At 46.6% G+C, this 24,582-nt stretch overlaps 1 protein-coding gene across 1 annotated transcript in view; it reads right to left on the bottom strand.

The window, feature by feature from the left end:
- LOC141054854 (acid-sensing ion channel 1C-like) overlaps positions 1-24,582 on the bottom strand; it is a 365,182-nt gene that overhangs the window by 76,068 nt on the left and 264,532 nt on the right. The window contains exons 6-8 of the mRNA XM_073551727.1: positions 22,707-22,860; positions 15,959-16,050; positions 15,361-15,440 (exon numbers count right to left, since the gene is read on the bottom strand). Of these exons, the coding sequence (XP_073407828.1) occupies positions 15,361-15,440; positions 15,959-16,050; positions 22,707-22,860 (326 nt within the window). The remainder of the gene's footprint in view (positions 1-15,360; positions 15,441-15,958; positions 16,051-22,706; positions 22,861-24,582) is intronic.

Below are 24,582 nucleotides of genomic sequence, written 5' to 3'. Positions count from 1 at the left end.
GGACTGGCTAACCACACACCTCCCACCTATGGGGGTGGTTTCAGCTACATAATGTGAAAATGGTTTGGATCACATGATCGGTGTGTAAGGTGCTGGATGGTCTGTGTGTTGGAAGGTCCTGGGAGTAGGACCGGATTACTGAATAGCACATGGAGAGGCCATGGACCTGAAGGCCTGTGTGTTGGACGATCCTATGAGTGCACGGACGTCCTGAATAGCAAATGGAGAGGCCGTGGACATGGATGTTCGCTCTGTTGGAAGGTTCTACAAGGGGACTGGATTCCTGAAGAGCACAGGGGAAGACCATGTGTGTGCAGAGTCTGTGATGGCACTGTGTTGGGGAAGCTACAGACCTTCTGAGGGTCTGGACTGTCAGGAGTGCCCTTGTCTCAAGGCATCTGATGAGACGGTGATCCCAGTAAGGCAGTTTCTCCGGGGTAGAGGACTGATGAGGAGTCAACGTGTGGAGCAGGAGCTCCTGTAAGGTAACTCCAGACAAGGGGGTTATGGGAATTTGCAAGTATCTGCTATTGGAACAGACTGTTAGTGCCTATGATGTTCCATGGATGTTAATGAACTATGCGGTCACCCATGGTAACTGGATGGAGTAAGGTCCAGGATGTTTAGAGACTGCAACTTAATGTCATATGTTGGTGCCTGTTGTGTTCCGTGGACATTAATGAACTGTTCGGCGTGTGGTCGCCCACGGTAACTGGACAAAGAAGTCTGGCATGTTTAGGGACTGCGAGTTAAAGCCGTATATTATAAAGTGCTATGGACTATGTCTGTGATGTGTAACATGGCAGTTTATGCTGAGAAAAATAAACCCAAATAGACTGTTTTGTGATAAAAATGTGCCCGTGTGCCTTCATCCCGCTGCTAAGCAAGTGTCCCCCAACACATGCAGTAAGCACTGTCTTACAGCGGACATTAAATAACTTTTTCCCCCATATCCGTAGGTATCTGTGGGAGTGATCCATCATTACCCACTGCAAAAGGAGGCAACAGTATGCAGCTGTGTCACAACGCAGCTGACCCGCCATTCTGGCAGCCCCTGCAGAGCTGCACCCCACACTCATAGGGGCGGCAGCAGTGGGATCACCACAACTGAAGACACAACTGACAGGGTTCGATTGCACCAGGATACAGGCGAATAATTTGTAATGACATCTTCCGAGATCTCCTCTATTCCTGCGAGGTGGTTTACATGGATGATATCCTGGACTTCTCTCCAGATCTGCCCTCTCATAGAAGGAACTATCTCCAAGTCTTCCAGAGACTTGGTAAGAATCGCATGCACGCCAAGTTAGAAAAATGCGTCTTTGAAAAATCTTCTTTGCCTTTCTTAGGCTATATCATCTTGGACACGGGTTTGAGGACAGACCCAGAGAAGGTGCCTGGCCATGTCCTGCTGCGTTTCCTAGGATTCGCTAATTATTATTGCCAATTTATTCCCCACTTCTCATCTTGGACCGCCCTCACTTCTGCAATGACTCTGGAAGCTGAGGATGCATTTCTCTCCCTGAAACAGGCCTTCTCCTCTGCTCCAATATTACATAGACCAGAAGTTAGCAAATAATTGTTTCTGGAAGTAGATGCTTCAACTTCTGGGACAGAGTCAGTTCTCACGCAAAAATCCTCCTCGGGCCAAATGGTGACTTGTGTTTTTTTTCTCCAAAGTCTTATGTGTTCCAGAACGCAACTACTCGATTGGCGACCGAGATTTATTAGCAATCAAGACAGCTTTAGAGGAGTAGAGTTTACCATTATGAAGGAGCTGTCAATTTGGTCATCATACGGTTGTCATATACAGTACACCGCCCAAAAGAACCTGGCTTACCTGCAGTCCACACAGACTGAATCTGCGCCAGGCTAAGTGGTCGCTATTCTTTGCAATTTTGACTGTGTATTGCATTTCCAGCAGGCTGACAATAACATCAAGGCAGATGCGCCTTCTAGGTCTTTCCTACCCAGTGACCAAGAGGACGAACCCCAACTTATCATTGAGACTATCAAGATGGCTCCTGTGGCCCTGGTAAACTTGTCTCAGATTATTCCAGGGAAGACTTTAGTGTTGGAATTGGATCAGAGGCAAGTTCTGCTATAGGGGCACTGTTCAAAAGTGACTGGACATGCTGGGCAGAGAAAGACGTTGCAACTCATCTCATGTCAATATTGGTGGACTACCATGAGAATGGATATCATGGAATTTGTTTCTGCCTGTAACACTTCCTGTGCCGGGAAAAGACTCCCAGTCAACTCCAATACGGGCGACTTGTTCCACTTCCTGTGCCTTCTGCGCCCTGACAGCACACCGCCATGAACTTTATGATGGATCTCTCTGGATGCTCTGTCATCTGAGTAGTGGTGGATCGATTCTCAAAGATCGCTCGCTTTACCCCATTGCGGGGTCTTCCGTCTGCTCCTTAGCTCTCAGAGAAATTTATTCAGAACGTCTTCTGCCTTCATGAATTTCCTCTTCACATTTTGTCCAAAAGAGGTGTCCAATTCACATCCAGATTCATTAGAGCTAAGTGCAAACATCTAAACATGGTGCTGGACTTCTCTCGTGAATACCACCCTCAATCCAACAGACAAGTGGCCAGGTTCTGGCCGCCAACTTCCTGCAGCATTTCAGGAATGCGCACCATGATGACTGTATCAAGCTCTTACCTTGGTCGGAGTTCTCCTATAACAATCATGTAGGTGAGTCTTCTCCAAGGTCTCCGTTCTTCATTGTCTTTGGGCAACAGCCAGGAATCCTTCTTCCGGTGTTGGCCGCTTCCGACGTACCAGCAGCCAATGCTCTCACAAAGGATTTCTTTAAAATCTGGGAGGACAGCAAAGCCACTCTGGAAAGATAATCTGAAGAATGAAGAGGCATCCTGACAAAAGAAACTTGGATCCTCCTGGTTATCGTCCAGGAGATAAGGTGTGGCTAAGGTACATCCGTCTCAAGATCCCATCCTATCCTATAAGTTGGGTCCTCACTTCATCGGTCCCATTGATGTCATCAAGCAAATTAATGCCATTTCCTATAAATTGAAGCTACCAACCTTATTATGTGTGCATAATTCCTTTCACGTATCTCTCCCCAAGCAGTCATTTTGAGCCCCTTCTTCAAGAATCCTGCTGCTATACCGGCTCCTATTAGTTCAGAGGAAGTCTTTGAAGTAAAAAGTATATGTGACATGAAGAAGGTGAGAGGAAATACCTTTTTCTTAGCAGGTTGGAAAGGATTTGATCCTGAAGAAAGATGTTGGGAAGCTAAAGAAAATATTCATGCCCCACTGTTACTACAGAGATTCCTCATGTGCTTGAAGAGGAGAGGGCGTAAGGTGGGGGGTACTGTTATGTGAGGGCCGGCATCACTGCATGATCCCTCTTACTCCTCCCGGCAGGAATGCCGACATGCTCACCCAAGGACTCGCTCTGCTCCGGTCCCCACCTTGTCTGTTTCCTCCCGGAACCTGTTCAAGGCAAGCAGGTCTCATGGCAGTGTGTTTGGAGTGCACATGCGCTGCCAGCTTCTTAAAGGGGCAGCGCGCAAAATTCTGAAAATGTCCCCAGCCAATAGCTGGGAGACATCAGGTATTTAAGGCACCCTCCCCTATAGGGAGGTGCCTAAGCAACATCAGTGATCAATTAGAACACTTGGAGAGAAGGTCAGAAGTCATAAGGAGAGGGATACGAGTTATAAGGCATGGGAAGAGGGTCAGAAGCCATGGGGAAAGGGATTTAAGGCATGGGTAGAGAGCATCAGAAGGCACAGGGAGAGGGATATATACAATACAGAGAGCGGTACATAAGACTCAGGGAGAAAGCTTTTAAGACATAGAGTGAATAAAATATTGGTCAGACTCAGACAAGACTTAACGTGAATAAGACATAACATGTATGAGACATGGGGTCTAAAAATTTGGAGAGGACAAGACATGAGGTAGATAAACATAGGATGCAGCTCTGACTGTGAAATTTGAAGTGAAACCTAAATTCTTTGGCTAAGAAATAGAAGTACTGTCATATGATGTCCCCCTCACGTGGCCCGGTACTGTCACATAATGGCCCCCTCACGTGGCATAAGATGTGCCATGTGCTACATATGATGCAATGAAGTCTCCGCTGTAGTGCCTTACATGGTCTAACATTTCAAATCTCAAGTGCAAATAAAGTATTAAGATAGAAGATAAAATACTGTCTCCATACAGAAGATTGTCAGAATTAAAGAGGAGCAAAAATATATGAAATATATCCAGTCCCCCTCACGTGGCCCTGTACTGTCACATGATGTCCCCCTCACGTGGCCCTGTACTGTCACATGATGCCCCCCTCACGTGGCCCTGTACTGTCACATGATGTCCCCCTCACGTGGCCCTGTACTGTCACATGATGCCCCCCTCAAGTGGCCCTGTACTGTCACATGATGTCCCCCTCATGTGGCCCTGTACTGTCACATGATGTCTGACAGGAAAATATGAAGTATTCCCTATTGCCCTAAGGTACACATACAGGGCTCCGGCTGCCCCACCACTGTTTGGCTTGTGCAGTGTAACACTGAGATTCACAATGCAGCCACGCAGCTGCAAGTAATTGCTTCTGCCTCTATTCCTTCTCCCTCCTCCCTCCAGCAGTTGGTCACTTTTATTACCCAGATCAGTCTATTGCGGTTTCACCCTCCAAGATGTATATTTCCTTTGTTTATGCCAGGTCGAATTTAATAACACACAATAATCCGAGAGAAAGGAAAAATATATTTCCAGAATCAGTATAATTAAAGCTACGCATGGAAGCATTTTGCAGCTTCCAGGGTCCTCAGAAACTGTAGAAATATTTCTGCGTGCCAGTAGCCCACAGACATGGCATATTTGGTCTCAAAAGATAATTTTGTAAGAGAAAATATAATGCCCATGTCGTCACTCTGTGAGCCCCCCAGCCAGAGATATGGCAAGTAGAAGTATTTAATAACTTTTCAAAAGGGGCGTACATCCTCTAACACAGCCCACCAAGTGAAGTCAGCAAGGGAGGAGTCCCTAAGTTGATGGGCCAATTATAAAACAGAAACAGCCATTTTTGAGGATGTTCAGACCTGGGGAAGACAGCTAACATCCATGCTGTGGACTGAATCTTTGTCTTTGGGAACTCCCCTCCCCTTTATCAATACATCATGCCAGTGACTGAGATAGAGTAAGTTTCTTATTTTAATCCCTTTTATTTTCTAACTGTCTGTACATACTGTATTTTGTCTCCTTTTGCAATATCTTTTGTATTTTTGTAAACTCTGCCTATATTTTTTGGAGTAAACTTATAAATTTACTAGTTTCGTTCTTCTTGCTCTAGAAACGCACCGTTACGTACTCGGTGCCAAATTATGCTACCTGTGGGTTGGTTCTTGACCTGATATAGGCTTTAATATCCAACAAGGAACTGGTGGCAGCGTAGTGTCCTGGTGGTATTGGGACACCCGGGCAGTGACGGATCGGAGGTTTATGGGTGTATTCCTTGTCTGGGATGGGTGATATACACACCGCTCTCACTGCAGAGTGCCCAATAGCCAGTACGTGACGAGAGCTTCTCCGGCGACTACTTATCCTAGGTGCAGTTCCCTGACTGACCTGAGGGTAAGGGGGGGCGCCAGAGAGCTGCAAGTTCCTAGCCAGAACTGAAAGTAGAAACAAAAGTCGTGTGGGTATAAATCACATGACCACATATAAAAATAAAAAGATGTGACAATGTCCCCTTCACATTGGCCGGTTATTGTCACATGATGTCCCCCTCAAGTGGCACTGTACTGCACATGATGTTCACTTCACCTAGTTTGGTACTGTCCCATGAAGTCCCCATCACATGGCCCAGTACTGTTAAAAGGATGTCCCCCTCATGTAGCCCAGTCCTGTCACATGATGTCCTCTTCACGTGGCTGAGTACTGTCACGTGTTTTCTTCCTCACATGGACCAGTACTATCACATCATGTCCACCTCATATGGTCTTGTACAGTCCAATGATGTTCCCCTCACATGACCCAATACTGTCACATGATGTCCCCCTGACGTGGCCCGATACTGTAACACGATGTCCCTCTCACGTGGTCCGCTACTGTCACATGATGCCCCCTCACATGACCCAGTATGGTTACATGATGTCCCCCTCATATGGCCCAGTACTGTCATATGATGTCCCCCTCATATGGCTTGGTATTGTCACTTGATGCCCCCTCACATGGCCCAGTGCTGTCACAAGATGTCCACCTCATATGGTCCTGTACAGTCACATGATGTCCCTCTCACGTGGCCCAGGACAGTCACATGATCTCCTCTTCACATGGTCCAGTACTGTCACATGGATGTCCCCTCACATTGTCTGGTACTATCACATGATGTCCCACTCACAAGGTCCCATACTGTCACATGATGCCCCCCTCACATGACCTAGTACTGTCACATGATGTCCCCCTCACATGGGCTGGTTATTGTCACATGATGTTCCCCTCACATGGGCTGGTTACTGTCACATGATGTCTCCCTCACATCGGCCTGTTCTTGTAACATGATGTCTCCCTCACATGACCCTGTTCTTGTCACATGATGTCCCCCTCACATTGGCCTGTTCTTGTCACATGATGTCCCCCTCACATTGGCCTGTTCTTGTCACATGATGTCCCCCTCACATCGGCCTGTTCTTGTCACATGATGTCTCCCTCACATCGGCCTGTTCTTGTCACATGATGTCTCCCTCACATCGGCCTGTTCTAGTCACATGATGTCTCCCTCACATCGGCCTGTTCTTGTCACATGATGTCCCCCTCACAACGGCCTGTTCTTGTCACATGATGTCTCTCTCACATCGGCCTGTTCTTGTCACATGATGTCCCCCTCACATGGGCCGGTTATTGTCACATGATGTCCCCCTCACATGGGCCAGTTATTGTCACATGATGTCTCCCTCACATCGGCCTGTTCTTGTCACATGATGTATCCCTCACATCGGCCTGTTCTTGTCACATGATTTCTCCTTCACATCGTCCTGTTCTTGTCACATGATGTCTCCCTCACATCGGCCTGTTCTTGTCACATGATGCCCCCCTCACATCGGCCTGTTCTTGTCACGTGATGTCCCCCTCACATCGGCCTGTTCTTGTCACGTGATGTCCCCCTCACATCGGCCTGTTCTTGTCACGTGATGTCTCCCTCACATCGGCCTGTTCTTGTCACGTGATGTCTCCCTCACATCGTTCTGTTCTTGTCACGTGATGTCTCCCTCACATCGTTCTGTTCTTGTCACATGATGCCCCCCTCACATCGGCCTGTTCTTGTCACGTGATGTATCTCTCACATCGGCCTGTTCTTGTCACGTAATGTCCCCCTCACATCGGCCTGTTCTTGTCACGTGATGTCTCCCTCACATCGGCCTGTTCTTGTCACATGATGTCCCCCTCACATGGGCCAGTTATTGTCACATGATGTCTCCCTCACATCGGCCTGTTCTTGTCACATGATGTCCCCCTCACATGGGCCAGTTATTGTCACATGATGTCTCCCTCACATCGGCCTGTTCTTGTCACATGATGTCTCCCTCACATCGGCCTGTTCTTGCACATGATGTCTCTCTCACATCGGCCTGTTCTTGTCACATGATGTCCTCCTCACATGGGTCAGTTATTGTCACGTGATGTCCCCCTCACATCGACCTGTTCTTGTCACATGATGTCTCCCTCACATCGGCCTGTTCTTGTCACATGATGTCTCCCTCACATCGGCCTGTTCTTGTCACATGATGTCTCCTTCACATTGGCCTTTTCTTGTCACATGATGTCCCCCTCACATGGGCCAGTTATTGTCACATGATATCCCCCTCACATCGGCCTCTTCTTGTCACATGATGTCTCCCTCACATCGGCCTGTTCTTGTCACATGATGTCTCCCTCACATTGGCCTGTTCTTGTCACATGATGTCCCCCTCACATGGGCCTGTTCTTGTCACATGATGTCCCCTTCACATGGGCCTGTTCTTGCCACATGATGTCTCCCTCACATTGGCATGTTCTTGTCACATGATGTCTCCCTCACATCGTCCTGTTCTTGTCACATGATTTCCCCCTCACATGAGCCTGTTCTTGTCACATGATGTCCCCCTCACATCGTCCTGTTCTTGTCACATGATTTCCCCCTCACATGAGCCTGTTCTTGTCACATGATGTCCCCCTCACATGGGAAAGTTCTTGTCACATGATGTCTCCCTCACATCGGCCTGTTCTTGTCACATGATGTCTCCCTCACATCGGCCTGTTCTTCTCACATGATGTCTCCCTCACATCGGCCTGTTCTTGTCACATGATGTCTCCCTCACATGGGACGATTATTGTCACATGATGTATCCCTCACATCGGCCTGTTCTTGTCACATGATGTCCCCCTCACATCGGCCTGTTCTTGTCACATGATGTCCCCCTCACATCGGCCTGTTCTTGTCACATGATGTCCCCCTCACATCGGCCTGTTCTTGTCACATGATGTCCCCCTCACATGGGCCAGTTATTGTCACATGATGTCTCCCTCACATCGGCCTGTTCTTGTCACATGATGTCTCCCTCACATCGGCCTGTTCTTGCACATGATGTCTTCCTCACATCGGCCTGTTCTTGTCACATGATGTCCCCCTCACATGGGCCAGTTATTGTCACATGATGTCTCCCTCACATCGGCCTGTTCTTGTCACATGATGTCTCCCTCACATCGGCCTGTTCTTGTCACATGATGTCTCCCTCACATCGGCCTGTTCTAGCACATGATGTCCCCCTCACATGGGCCAGTTATTGTCACATGATGTCTCCCTCACATCGGCCTGTTCTTGTCACATGATGTCTCCCTCACATCGGCCTGTTCTTGCACATGATGTCTCCCTCACATCGGCCTGTTCTTGTCACATGATGTCCCCCTCACATGGGTCAGTTATTGTCACATGATGTCCCCCTCACATCGACCTGTTCTTGTCACATGATGTCTCCCCCACATCGGCCTGTTCTTGTCACATGATGTCTCCCTCACATTGGCCTGTTCTTGTCACATGATGTCCCCCTCACATGGGCCTGTTCTTGTCACATGATGTCCCCCTCACATGGGCCTGTTCTTGTCACATGATGTCTCCCTCACATTGGCCTGTTCTTGTCACATGATGTCCCCCTCACATCGGCCTGTTCTTGTCACATGATGTCTCCCTCACATCGGCCTGTTCTTGCACATGATGTCTCCCTCACATCGGCCTGTTCTTGTCACATGATGTCCCCCTCACATCGGCCTGTTCTTGTCACATGATGTCCCCCTCACATGGGCCAGTTATTGTCACATGATGTCTCCCTCACATGGGCCAGTTATTGTCACATGATGTCTCCCTCACATCGGCCTGTTCTTGCACATGATGTCTCCCTCACATCGGCCTGTTCTTGTCACATGATGTCTCCCTCACATCGGCCTGTTCTTGTCACATGATGTCTCCCTCACATCGGCCTGTTCTTGTCACATGATGTCTCCCTCACATCGGCCTGTTCTTGCACATGATGTCTCCCTCACATCAGCCTGTTCTTGTCACATGATGTCCCCCTCACATGGGTCAGTTATTGTCACATGATGTCCCCCTCACATCGACCTGTTCTTGTCACATGATGTCTCCCTCACATCGGCCTGTTCTTGTCACATGATGTCTCCCTCACATTGGCCTGTTCTTGTCACATGATGTCCCCCTCACATGGGCCTGTTCTTGTCACATGATGTCCCCCTCACATGGGCCTGTTCTTGTCACATGATGTCCCCCTCACATGGGCCTGTTCTTGTCACATGATGTCTCCCTCACATTGGCCTGTTCTTGTCACATGATGTCCCCCTCACATCGGCCTGTTCTTGTCACATGATATCTCCCTCACATCGGCCTGTTCTTGCACATGATGTCTCCCTCACATTGGCCTGTTCTTGTCACATGATGTCTCCCTCACATCGGCCTGTTCTTGTCACGTGATGTCCCCCTCACATCGGCCTGTTCTTGTCACGTGATGTCTCCCTCACATCGGCCTGTTCTTGTCACGTGATGTCCCCCTCACATCGGCCTGTTCTTGTCACGTGATGTCTCCCTCACATCGGCCTGTTCTTGTCACGTGATGTCTCCCTCACATCGGCCTGTTCTTGTCACGTGATGTCTCCCTCACATCGGCCTTTTCTTGTCACGTGATGTCTCTCTCACATCGGCCTGTTCTTGTCACGTAATGTCCCCCTCACATCGGCCTGTTCTTGTCACGTGATGTCTCCCTCACATCGGCCTGTTCTTGTCACATGATGTCCCCCTCACATGGGCCAGTTATTGTCACATGATGTCTCCCTCACATCGGCCTGTTCTTGTCACATGATGTCTCCATCACATCGGCCTGTTCTTGCACATGATGTCTCCCTCACATCGGCCTGTTCTTGTCACATGATGTCCTCCTCACATGGGTCAGTTATTGTCACATGATGTCCCCCCCACATCGACCTGTTCTTGTCACATGATGTCTCCTTCACATCGGCCTGTTCTTATCACATGATGTCCCCCTCACATGGGCCAGTTATTGTCACATGATGTCCCCCTCACATCGACCTGTTCTTGTCACATGATGTCTCCCTCACATCGGCCTGTTCTTGTCACATGATGTCTCCCTCACATTGGCCTGTTCTTGTCACATGATGTCCCCCTCACATGGGCCTGTTCTTGTCACATGATGTCCCCCTCACATGGGCCTGTTCTTGTCACATGATGTCTCCCTCACATTGGCCTGTTCTTGTCACATGATGTCCCCCTCACATGGGCCAGTTATTGTCACATGATTTCCCCCTCACATGAGCTGGTTATTGTCACATGATGTCCCCCTCACATCGGCCTGTTCTTGTCACATGATGTCCTCCTCACATGGGTCAGTTATTGTCACGTGATGTCCCCCTCACATCGACCTGTTCTTGTCACATGATGTCTCCCTCACATCGGCCTGTTCTTGTCACATGATGTCTCCCTCACATCGGCCTGTTCTTGTCACATGATGTCTCCTTCACATTGGCCTTTTCTTGTCACATGATGTCCCCCTCACATGGGCCAGTTATTGTCACATGATATCCCCCTCACATCGGCCTCTTCTTGTCACATGATGTCTCCCTCACATCGGCCTGTTCTTGTCACATGATGTCTCCCTCACATTGGCCTGTTCTTGTCACATGATGTCCCCCTCACATGGGCCTGTTCTTGTCACATGATGTCCCCTTCACATGGGCCTGTTCTTGCCACATGATGTCTCCCTCACATTGGCATGTTCTTGTCACATGATGTCTCCCTCACATCGTCCTGTTCTTGTCACATGATTTCCCCCTCACATGAGCCTGTTCTTGTCACATGATGTCCCCCTCACATCGTCCTGTTCTTGTCACATGATTTCCCCCTCACATGAGCCTGTTCTTGTCACATGATGTCCCCCTCACATCGTCCTGTTCTTGTCACATGATTTCCCCCTCACATGAGCCTGTTCTTGTCACATGATGTCTCCCTCACATGGGACGATTATTGTCACATGATGTATCCCTCACATCGGCCTGTTCTTGTCACATGATGTCCCCCTCACATCGGCCTGTTCTTGTCACATGATGTCCCCCTCACATCGGCCTGTTCTTGTCACATGATGTCCCCCTCACATCGGCCTGTTCTTGTCACATGATGTCCCCCTCACATGGGCCAGTTATTGTCACATGATGTCTCCCTCACATCGGCCTGTTCTTGTCACATGATGTCTCCCTCACATCGGCCTGTTCTTGCACATGATGTCTTCCTCACATCGGCCTGTTCTTGTCACATGATGTCCCCCTCACATGGGCCAGTTATTGTCACATGATGTCTCCCTCACATCGGCCTGTTCTTGTCACATGATGTCTCCCTCACATCGGCCTGTTCTTGTCACATGATGTCTCCCTCACATCGGCCTGTTCTAGCACATGATGTCCCCCTCACATGGGCCAGTTATTGTCACATGATGTCTCCCTCACATCGGCCTGTTCTTGTCACATGATGTCTCCCTCACATCGGCCTGTTCTTGCACATGATGTCTCCCTCACATCGGCCTGTTCTTGTCACATGATGTCCCCCTCACATGGGTCAGTTATTGTCACATGATGTCCCCCTCACATCGACCTGTTCTTGTCACATGATGTCTCCCCCACATCGGCCTGTTCTTGTCACATGATGTCTCCCTCACATTGGCCTGTTCTTGTCACATGATGTCCCCCTCACATGGGCCTGTTCTTGTCACATGATGTCCCCCTCACATGGGCCTGTTCTTGTCACATGATGTCTCCCTCACATTGGCCTGTTCTTGTCACATGATGTCCCCCTCACATCGGCCTGTTCTTGTCACATGATGTCTCCCTCACATCGGCCTGTTCTTGCACATGATGTCTCCCTCACATCGGCCTGTTCTTGTCACATGATGTCCCCCTCACATCGGCCTGTTCTTGTCACATGATGTCCCCCTCACATGGGCCAGTTATTGTCACATGTCTCCCTCACATGGGCCAGTTATTGTCACATGATGTCTCCCTCACATCGGCCTGTTCTTGCACATGATGTCTCCCTCACATCGGCCTGTTCTTGTCACATGATGTCCCCCTCACATGGGCCAGTTATTGTCACATGATGTCTCCCTCACATCGGCCTGTTCTTGTCACATGATGTCTCCCTCACATCGGCCTGTTCTTGCACATGATGTCTCCCTCACATCAGCCTGTTCTTGTCACATGATGTCCCCCTCACATGGGTCAGTTATTGTCACATGATGTCCCCCTCACATCGACCTGTTCTTGTCACATGATGTCTCCCTCACATCGGCCTGTTCTTGTCACATGATGTCTCCCTCACATTGGCCTGTTCTTGTCACATGATGTCCCCCTCACATGGGCCTGTTCTTGTCACATGATGTCCCCCTCACATGGGCCTGTTCTTGTCACATGATGTCCCCCTCACATGGGCCTGTTCTTGTCACATGATGTCTCCCTCACATTGGCCTGTTCTTGTCACATGATGTCCCCCTCACATCGGCCTGTTCTTGTCACATGATATCTCCCTCACATCGGCCTGTTCTTGCACATGATGTCTCCCTCACATTGGCCTGTTCTTGTCACATGATGTCTCCCTCACATCGGCCTGTTCTTGTCACGTGATGTCCCCCTCACATCGGCCTGTTCTTGTCACGTGATGTCTCCCTCACATCGGCCTGTTCTTGTCACGTGATGTCCCCCTCACATCGGCCTGTTCTTGTCACGTGATGTCTCCCTCACATCGGCCTGTTCTTGTCACGTGATGTCTCCCTCACATCGGCCTTTTCTTGTCACGTGATGTCTCTCTCACATCGGCCTGTTCTTGTCACGTAATGTCCCCCTCACATCGGCCTGTTCTTGTCACGTGATGTCTCCCTCACATCGGCCTGTTCTTGTCACATGATGTCCCCCTCACATGGGCCAGTTATTGTCACATGATGTCTCCCTCACATCGGCCTGTTCTTGTCACATGATGTCTCCATCACATCGGCCTGTTCTTGCACATGATGTCTCCCTCACATCGGCCTGTTCTTGTCACATGATGTCCTCCTCACATGGGTCAGTTATTGTCACATGATGTCCCCCCCACATCGACCTGTTCTTGTCACATGATGTCTCCTTCACATCGGCCTGTTCTTATCACATGATGTCCCCCTCACATGGGCCAGTTATTGTCACATGATGTCCCCCTCACATCGACCTGTTCTTGTCACATGATGTCTCCCTCACATCGGCCTGTTCTTGTCACATGATGTCTCCCTCACATTGGCCTGTTCTTGTCACATGATGTCCCCCTCACATGGGCCTGTTCTTGTCACATGATGTCCCCCTCACATGGGCCTGTTCTTGTCACATGATGTCTCCCTCACATTGGCCTGTTCTTGTCACATGATTTCCCCCTCACATGAGCTGGTTATTGTCACATGATGTCCCCCTCACATCGGCCTGTTCTTGTCACATGATGTCCCCCTCACATGGGAAAGTTCTTGTCACATGATGTCTCCCTCACATCGGCCTGTTCTTGTCACATGATGTCTCCCTCACATCGGCCTGTTCTTGTCACATGATGTCTCCCTCACATCGGCCTGTTCTTGTCACATGATGTCTCCCTCACATGGGACGATTATTGTCACATGATGTATCCCTCACATCGGCCTGTTCTTGTCACATGATGTATCCCTCACATCGGCCTGTTCTTGTCACATGATGTCCCCCTCACATCGGCCTGTTCTTGTCACATGATGTCCCCCTCACATCGGCCTGTTCTTGTCACATGATGTCCCCCTCACATCGGCCTGTTCTTGTCACATGATGTCCCCCTCACATCGGCCTGTTCTTGTCACATGATGTCCCCCTCACATGAGCCTGTTCTTGTCACATGATGTCTCCCTCACATTGTCCTGTTCTTGTCACATGATGTCTCCCTCACATTGTCCTGTTCTTGTCACATGATGTCTCCCTCACATCGGCCTGTTCTTGTCACATGATGTCCCCCTCACATCGGCCTGTTCTTGTCACATGATGTCCCCCTCACATCGGCCTGTTCTTGTCACATGATGTCCTCCCTCACATCGTCCTGTTCTTGTCACATGATGTCCCCCTCACATGAGCCTGTTCTTGTCACATGATGTCCCCCTCACATGAGCCTGTTCTTGTCACATGATGTCTCCCTCACATTGTCCTGTTCTTGTCACATGATGTCTCCCTCACATCGGCCTGTTCTTGTCACATGATGTCCCCCTCACATCGGCCTGTTCTTGTCACATGATGTCCCCCTCACATCGGCCTGTTCTTGTCACATGATGTCCTCCCTCACATCGTCCTGTTCTTGTCACATGATGTCCCCCTCACATGAGCCTGTTCTTGTCACATGATGTCTCCCTCACATTGTCCTGTTCTTGTCACATGATGTCTCCCTCACATCGGCCTGTTCTTGTCACATGATGTCCCCCTCACATCGGCCTGTTCTTGTCACATGATGTCCCCCTCACATCGGCCTGTTCTTGTCACATGATGTCCTCCCTCACATTGGCCTGTTCTTGTCACATGATGTCCTCCCTCACATTGTCCTGTTCTTGTCACATGATGTCCCCCTCGCATCGGCCTGTTCTTGTCACATGATGTCCCCCTCGCATTGTCCTGTTCTTGTCACATGATGTCTCCCTCGCATCGTCCTGTTCTTGTCACATGATGTCCCCCTCACGTGGACTGGTATTTTCACATGGCTCAGTACACACTGGGGCTATAGGTGACTGGTATCTAGTCTCACCTCATACAGGTAGTCGATGATTTCCAGGATGGTGAGGATACTGGCCCCAATGAACAAGCCCATTTGACCTCCAATGTCACCTGGAGACATAATTCATTCATTAGACAAAACAAACTTCACATGTAAATCTCATTTCATAAACCATGTGCAGCACCAAAAATGACACAAAAAATTGTTTAAAAAAAAAAAAGTTTGACTCTTAAAAGACTGTTCACGTTAATATTAGTCTATTTTACTATTCATTTGTTCACTTTTTTCAACTTTTTTTTTCCATTTCAAGTTTTTAAAAATAAGTAGTGGAAAAACAATTGCACGTCCCTTCTCTAAGCGTCACCTAATGGAATCAGCTCCAAACTAGGCCTAGTCCAATCAAAAGGCTGCAGAAGCACTTCAGGAAACAAAAAAAACTCCTCTACAAATTCCTATGAATTGATTAATCGATTTCCATGTGAAAAACTTGTCATTTTTCACCAACTTAGAAAATTCCATCTGCACCTACTGTAAGGATTGGCCTCCCCAGTTCCCCTCTGGTTCCAGCCGTACTTTGCACGTACACATATGACCATGAACCTGAATTGCATTGAGTTTTGGGTCTCACCCAACAAACCAGCAACTTCATAAGCCTTCTTCTGCTCAATCGTCTCGTAATTCAGCGCTTCAAAGAAGATGTCCAAAACCAGAATGTTCTCCCTGAAATAAGAGGTACAAGCGCAATCAAACATTACATGCGACAGTCATTTTACACATGGACACTCAAACACTTGTAAATTGGCACGGTGCCTCACCGTCATCTTCTAGCTCTAGGACATAGGTTCAAGTCCCACCAAGGACAACATTTGCACAAAGTTTACATGTTCTCTGCGTGTTTGTGTGGGTTTCCTCCAATCAGACTGATGGGGAATTGTACTGAAAGCCCCAATGGGGGCAGTGATGTTAATGTCTAATGAAGAATATAATGCTGTCTGCAGGGAATGCAGGGCAAGAGTTAGAAGAGCTAAAGCCAGTAATGATGTCAGGCTTGCAAGGGAGGCCAAAAGCAATAAAAAAGGATTTTGAGGATATGTCAAAAATAAAAGAAAAGTCAAAGATGGTATAGGATTTTTCAGCATGGAAAAGGTGAAGTGGTCATAAATGATGCTGAGAAGCTGAACTTTTAAATTCCTATTTTGCATCTGTGTTCTCTAAGAAAGCAAATGTAACATCAACTGGTCTTCACCGTATCATCGAAGGAATAAAAGAATCCACACTATCCATAAACAGACTAATGGTGAGGGAACACTGAGCTAATTTACATGAATTTACATCTACTGGTCCAGATGAATTACATCTTAGAGAACTGAAACAGTCAGTTAAGGAAACTGCAGAACCACTAGTCAGAATCTTTGATAATTCATGGAGAAGAAGAGGAGAAGTCCCAGAAGATTGGAGAAGGGCAAATGTTGTTCCTATCCTCAAAACAGGAAAGAATATGGAGAAAGGAAATTACAGGCCAGTGAGACTTACTTCTATACCAGGAAAGATCTGTGAACAAATTATTAAACAGCATGTATATAAGTACTTGGATAAGAATACAGTAAATAAGCAGAGTCAGCATGGGTTTGCAGGAAACAAGTCATGTCAGACTAATCTAATTTCCTTCTATGATGGAATCACTGAGTGGGTGGATCAGGGAAATGTGGAAGATATAGTATGGAAATGTGGAAGATATAGTATCTATCTCGACTTCAGCAAAGCATTTGATAAATAATCTCATACAATCCTTATTGAAAAAATGACCAACTATGGGATTGACATGGCTACGGTTAGGTGGATTCATAACTGGCTCATTGATCGTTCTCAAACAGTGCTAATAAAAGGTTGCACATCCAACTGTAAGAGTGTTTCAAGTGGGGTACCACAAGACTCTGCCCTGGCCCCAGTGTTACAAGTATGGTATCACAAGACTCTGCCCTGGCCCCAGTGTTACAAGTGTGGTATCACAAGGCTCTGTCGTGTCCCCAGAGTTACAAGTGAGGAACCACAAGGCTCTGTCCTGCCCCAGAGTTTTTCAACATCTTTAGCAGTGATTTAGATAAGGGAGCTGAAGGTAAACTAATCAAATTTGCAGAAGATGCAAAGCTAGGAGGGATAGCTAACTCTACAGAGACAGAGAAATGATTTAGATGGATCTAGATAAGCTTGAACAATGGGCAGTGACTAATAGAATAGTATTTAACAGTGAGAAATGCAGGATTCTACATCTTGGCAAGGAAAATGAAAATTGCATCTACAGAATGGGAAGAATAGAACTAAGCAACAGCACGTATGATAAAGACTTGTGTATACTATTAGATCGCAGGCTGCACATGAGTCAATAGTGTGATTGTCAGGAAAAATGACGTAATGTCTTATTGTTCAATCACAGATACAGAGCTCTGCTGCATCTCCTGGGTTTGGAAGTGGCAGGCACAGCTCACAGACATTTCCCCTCACTAAGCTGCGCCCCCTCCCTCTCCCCTGCTATACCGCTGTGTAACATGAGCCCCTGGTGTGCCAGCAGCACAAAGAGCAGTTACGGCCCTAAACTGGTTGGAAGCAGTTCTTGAAGCACATGTTCTCTTTGTCCTTGCAAGCTTGAATATCATAACGCCCAGTATTCGTAGAGGCAAGAAACTTACATTTTTGACATCTGCATTGGTAAAGCTGCCCACCGGTGAATATGTCAGGGATCCTATTTTACGATCCCACCTTCAGGTCCTTTTTTGGAACTTGCAGCTCTCTGACGCCCACCCTGCCCTCATGTCAGTCAGGGAACTACACCTAGGATAAGTAGTCACCAGAAAGGCTTCCTTGCTGTGTACTGGCTATTGGCACTCTGAGGTGAGGGCGGTATGTATATTCCCAGTCCCAGGCATTAAATACACATGTAAAACCTCCGTTCCGTCCCTGCCAGAATCTACCAAATACCCCAGAACACTGTGCTGCCACCAGCTCCTAGTTCTGATATTAACATCAATATCGGGTCAGGAGCCTACCCAACAGTAGCGTAGTTTTAGCACGGAGGTCATAGCAATACGTTTAGAGCAAGGAAAACAAAGCTAGTAAAGTTTTATAGTTTTACTACAGAAAGAATAGGCAGTGTTTTCAAAAATATAAAAAGAGGTTAGAAATGAGACAATTACAGTATATACAGGCAATTGCAAAATAAGAATGAATTAAAATGAGAACTTACACTTATCAGTCAATGGCACGCCATGTGGGGTAGGAGGAGGGGACCTTCCCAGAGCGGCAGGTCAAAATGCGCAGCTTGCAACAGCTGATCCCCAGGCAGAAAGACAACTTCCTAATTGGGCATCATAGCCTTATACCCTCTGTCCCATGACCTCACTGAGTGGGCGGAGCTATGGCATGCACTGCCCTTTTGAAAGTTCTGAAAAACCTTATGGAGTGCCATAACTCAGGCTGCGAGGCTCTCAGCAGGATGACAGAAGTATTGTAAGTTTTAGGACAAAATTAACTTTCATTTAAGTCTAAACATGGCGTGGCTGTGTGGTTCGGTCGGGTCGAAATCTGTTTCTCGGCTCCTGCTGGTCGCCGACATTTCAATACCCACCGGTGGGCAGCTCTACCGATGCAGATGCCAAAAATGTAATTTTCCCACCTCTACGAATACTGGGTGTTATGATATTCAAGCTTGCAAGGACAAAATGAAATGGTAAGACAGGATGTTGAGAAGGCTGAACTTTTAAATTCCTATTTTGCATCTGTTTTCTCTCAGAAAGGAAATGTAACATCAACTGTTATTCACTGTCCTATTAAGGGAATAGAAGAATCCAGGATATCTATAAACAGAAAGATAGTGAGGAAACACTTAGCTAGCCTAAATGAATTCAAGTCTCCAGGTCCAGATGAATTACACCCCAGAGTACTGAAGGAGATAGCAGAAGAAATTTTTGAACCCCTCTCTATAATCTTTGAAAATTCTTGGAGAACAGGAGAAGTGCCAGAAGACTGGAGAAGAGCAAATGTTGTTCCTATCTTCAGAAAGGGGAAGAAGGTGGACCCAGGTAACTATAGGCCGGTGAGTCTGACTTCTATACCAGGAAAGATCTTTGAACAAATTATTAAACAACATGTATGTCAATACCTGGATAAGAATGAAGTGATTAAACAGAGTCAGCATGGGTTTGTAACTAATAAGTCATGTCAGACTAACTTAATTTCCTTCTATGATGGTATTACTGATTGGGTGGATCAAGGAAATGCTGTAGATATAGTATATCTTGACTTCAGCAAAGCATTTGACAAAGTCTCTCATACAATCCTTATTGAAAAAATGATTAAGTATGGAATGGACAAGGCAACTGTTAGGTGGATTCATAACTGGCTTAGTGATCGGACCCAAAGAGTGGTCGTAAATGGCTGCACATCCAGTTGGAAGAATGTCTCAAGTGGGGTACCACAGGGCTCTGTCCTGGGCCCTGTATTGTTCAACATCTTTATCAACGATTTAGATGAAGGAATTGAGGGTAAACTGATTAAATTTGCTGATGACACAAAGCTAGGAGGGATAGCTAATACTAGAGAAGAGAGAGAGAGGATTCAAAAAGATTTAAATAAACTGGAGAAGTGGGCAGCAACTAACAGAATGGTTTTTAACAGGGAGAAATGCAAAGTACTACATCTGGGCAATAAAAATGGAAAAAGCATATATAGAATGGGAGGAATAGGGCTAAGTGACAGCACATGTGAAAAAGACTTGGGTATACTAATAGATCACAGACTGAATATGAGTCAACAGTGTGATGCAGCAGCAAAAAAGGCAAATGCAATTCTAGGATGTATTAACAGAAGCATACAGTCTAGATCACGTGAAGTCATTATTTCCCTCTACTCCTCTTTGGTCAGACCTCATCTGGAATATTGTGTCCAGTTTTGGGCACCACATTTTAAAAAAGACATCAACAAACTGGAGCAAGTTCAGAAAAGAGCGACCAGAATGGTGACCGGTCTGCAAACCCTGTCTTATGAGGAAAGGTTGCAGGATTTGGGAATATTTAGTTTGCAAAAGAGAAGACTGAGAGGAGACTTAATAGCTGTCTACAAATATCTAAAGGGCTGTCACATTGTAGAAGGATCAACTTTATTCTCATTTGCACAAGGAAAGACTAGAAGCAATGGGATGAAACTGAATGGGAGGAGACACAGATTAGATATTAGAAAAAACTTTTTGACAGTTAGAGTGATCAATGAGTGGAACAGGCTGCCACGAGAAGTGGTGAGTTCTCCTTCAATGGAAGTCTTCAAACAGAGGCTGGACAGACATCTGACTGGGATGATTTAGCGAATCCTGCTTTGAGCAGGGGGTTGGACCAGATGGCCCAGGAGGTCCCTTCCAACTCTACGATTCTATGATTCTATGATAAAGAGAACATGTGCTTCAAGAACTGCTTCCAACCAGTTTAGGGCCGTAACTGCTCTTTGTACTGCTGGCACACCAGGGGCTCATGTTACACAGCGGTATAGCAGGGGAGATGGAGGGGGACCGCAGCTTAGTGAGGGGGAATGTCTGTGAGCTGTGCCTGCCACTTCCAAACCCAGGAGATGCAGCAGAGCTCTGTATGTGTGATTGATCAATAATGTGTGATTGATCAATAAGACATTACGTCATATCTCCTGATAGTGCTGCGACAGCAAACACAATTCTAGGATGTATTAACAGAAGCATACAGTCTAGATCACGTGAAGTCATTATTTCCCTCTACTCCTCTTTGGTCAGACCTCATCTGGAATATTGTGTCCAGTTTTGGGCACCACATTTTAAAAAAGACATCAACAAACTGGAGCAAGTTCAGAAAAGAGCGACCAGAATGGTGACCGGTCTGCAAACCCTGTCTTATGAGGAAAGGTTGCAGGATTTGGGATTGTTTAGTTTGCAAAAGAGAAGACTGAGAGGAGACTTAATAGCTGTCTACAAATATCTAAAGGGCTGTCACATTGTAGAAGGATCAACTTTATTCTCATTTGCACAAGGAAAGACTAGCAGCAATGGGATGAAACTGAATGGGAGGAGACACAGATTAGATATTAGAAAAAACTTTTTGACAGTTAGAGTGATCAATGAGTGGAACAAGCTGCCACGAGAAGTGGTGAGTTCTCCTTCAATGGAAGTCTTCACACAGAGGCTGGACAGACATCTGTCTGGGATGGTTTAGTGAATCCTGCATTGAGCAGGGGGTTGGACACGATGACCCCGTGGGTCTCTTCCAACTCTAACATTCTAGGATTCTCTGATTCTAAGTTTACACAGCGCTGCGACACGTGTCAGTGCTATACACAAGCATAATCAGAAAGTATTCAGGAAATTAAAAACTCCCCCAAAAAAGGGTCTTTCCTGAAATGGTTTCAATTTGCACACTTCTTATTTTTAACCACCTCAACAAACTGTGTCTGCACAAAGTGTAAGGATTGTGTCTCCCCAGCCACATCAGGTCCGGGCCTCACTATACGCACCTGACCGGGAACCTGAATTACATCGACTTTGGGGACTCACCCCCAAACCAGAGACTCCATTGTAGACACTCAACTCGTGAATTATGGACATGTTGATCATGAGGGTTTTGCCCGAGACGTGATCCATCATCCTGATGCGTTTGGGACAACTCATCATGAATGGTATCTCGCACACTGCCACTAAGGAAGTTGACACATGTTTGACACGTCTATCCTGGTTCCATTATTTGTGCTCAATATATACTGCTCTACTCAATCAAAAAGCCAATGAGATCCTGGAGCCAGAAACCATCAGTGCAAATATGAGAAAGAGGAGAGAAAGAAGGAGCAAGAGACTAAGAAAAGGGAGCAGGAGAAGAGGAAGAAGAGAGAAGGAGACAAGAAAGGAGCCGGCGCAAAGGAGGAATGAGCAGGATGAAGAGAAAAAGAAGGAGCAGGAACAAAGGAATAAGGAGAAGGAAAAAATAAAGAATGGGAAAGAGAGAAGGAAAACCGGGCGGGAGCTGGAGCACAGGAATAAGGAGAAAGACAAACTGAAGAAAGAAGCAGAGAGAGCGGAAATAAGAGGAAGAAGAAGAACAAGAGGAGGCTGACAAGATGATGAAAAAATGGAAGTAATGTAGGAGGCTGAAGAAAGAGAAGAAAAGAGAGAGAAGAAGAGGAAATATGGGTGAAAAGGGTTAAAGAAAGTATAAGATTGAGAAGAAGGGGGAAGATACAAAGAGGAAGAATGAAGATGAGAATAAGAAGTAAAAGAATGAGAAGATGATAAAAGACAAGACAGAGAAGAGCATAAGTAGCCTCCTGACAGCCGGCTCAGGCGTCTTTCCTGCCCAGTGCTGGGGTGTACTCACTTAATGTATTCTTCGGTCCGGTTGTATTTCATGGCCATGAATTTAGACGCGGACTTGCTTGGTATCTTCACCATGGACAGTTCTTTCCCAAATCGAACCATTGAACACGGGGTCTGACACTCACACAGCGGCATCTCGACATTTGATGAAGTCTCTAAATACGGCAGAGAACAGAACCTCATTTCCTATAAGAATAAATACACCAGCACCCCACAACGGGATCGGAGGCTGAAGCAGCAGAAACAGAAGAAGCTACAAAATGAAATGAAGAGAATGTGCTGGGCTAAAAATGCAATAAAAAATACAGGGTTTAACTAAATAGAACAAGTGACGGATCTGTAGCAGATGGTGAATGGTTAGTAAGCAGCAGCTTTGCGGTTGCTATTGTCCTTGCTGACAATTGCAGGGTACTTTATCAATGCAGTTGGTCACTTCTGTATCGAAGTCTGTGATGGAATAACGTTGGAGTGGCTTAGGAACGTAATGCAGCGACAGCCTCTTCCCAAAAAGGGTTGCACAGGGGTCCCATCCATAAGTACACCTCCACCTGATTTAGTCAGTTATGAGACATTTCTCTCTTCTGACACACAGGTGTCGGAGGGGGTACTAGCCAATTTTGGCAAGGCACTCAAAGACTCAATCACTTTAGGTTTTGAGACACAGAGGAACCTTATTCAAGAAGTGAGTGACAAATTCTCTAACAGATTTGAAATAAACGAGAGCAGAATCACGAAAGTGGAGACTAGTGCAGAAACTCTCATTCAACAGAATTTGGCTCTGAGGGAGGAGGTTTTGTACATGAAACAAAAGATGACAGACATTGAAGATAGGCGACGTCGAAACAATCTAAAGCTTAGAGGGATCCCGGAGAACATAATTCAAGATGATCTCGCGGGATATGCCAAATCTCTCTTTAAAAAAGCAATTCCTTCTCTTGCAGATATTCAGTTAACTATGGATCGGATTCACAGACTTCCACGCCCCAAGGGTGTCCCCTTAGATAAGCCCAGAGACGTCATTTTCTACGAAACGAAGGAAGGGATCTTGAGATTCATACTCAATAAGAGCGCTTTTCCAGTTCCCTATGAAAACATTAAGGTGTTCTCGGACTTCTCCAGAAACACCATGGAGGCTAGGAGGTCGTTCAAAGAAGTGACCACTAAACTAAGAGATTTAGACATTTCTTACAGGTGGGGTTCCCCTACCAAATTAATTGTGTGGTTCAAGGGGAGGAATATATTACTACAAAACCCGAAAGAGGGGCAAGATTTTCTTACATATGTTCAGAAAGAGTATAAAGATAATGGATGATTTCCACCTTAGCTCACACCTAAGGTTTCCAATACTTAACCTCTATTTTCTAAAATAACGACAATTTACTTTATTTTAATAGAGAAATGGCTGGTCGCGTACGACCTTCGCCACATTTTTTTTACCCCAAACTAAGGAGAGAAGCCTCGGCCGGTTTCTCCCAGGGGAACGCCATAGTTCTAACTTTGCTTTGTAATTTTCCTGCTTGTCTTGTTCGGTTATTATTCTATAAGCTCTTCTAGACTTTGGTCTTTGTTTAAGTCTAAGGCAGTTACAGATGGAAATTAACATTTTGTCACATAACGTAAGAGGTCTAAATAGCCCATACAAACGGCACGTCACGTGGAAGGAAAGAGCACTATACCAGGCAGACATTGCCTTCAGGAGGTGACATTTATCAGAAATAACCACCCACTATTTCAGCACAAACATTATACTCATGCTTTTGAAGCACTTGGGGACAAGAGGAAAGCTGGAGTCATGACCATCATCAGCAACAAAATACCATTTCAGTACATCAGTGAAGTAGTTGACCCAAGGGGGAGATATCACATTCTGCTATGCA

This window comes from Dendrobates tinctorius, unplaced genomic scaffold, assembly GCF_039654945.1.
Source record: "Dendrobates tinctorius isolate UK_male_01 unplaced genomic scaffold, ASM3965494v1 ptg000179l, whole genome shotgun sequence".
NCBI lineage: Eukaryota > Metazoa > Chordata > Amphibia > Anura > Dendrobatidae > Dendrobates > Dendrobates tinctorius.
This window is presented reverse-complemented; position numbering and strand designations above follow the sequence as displayed.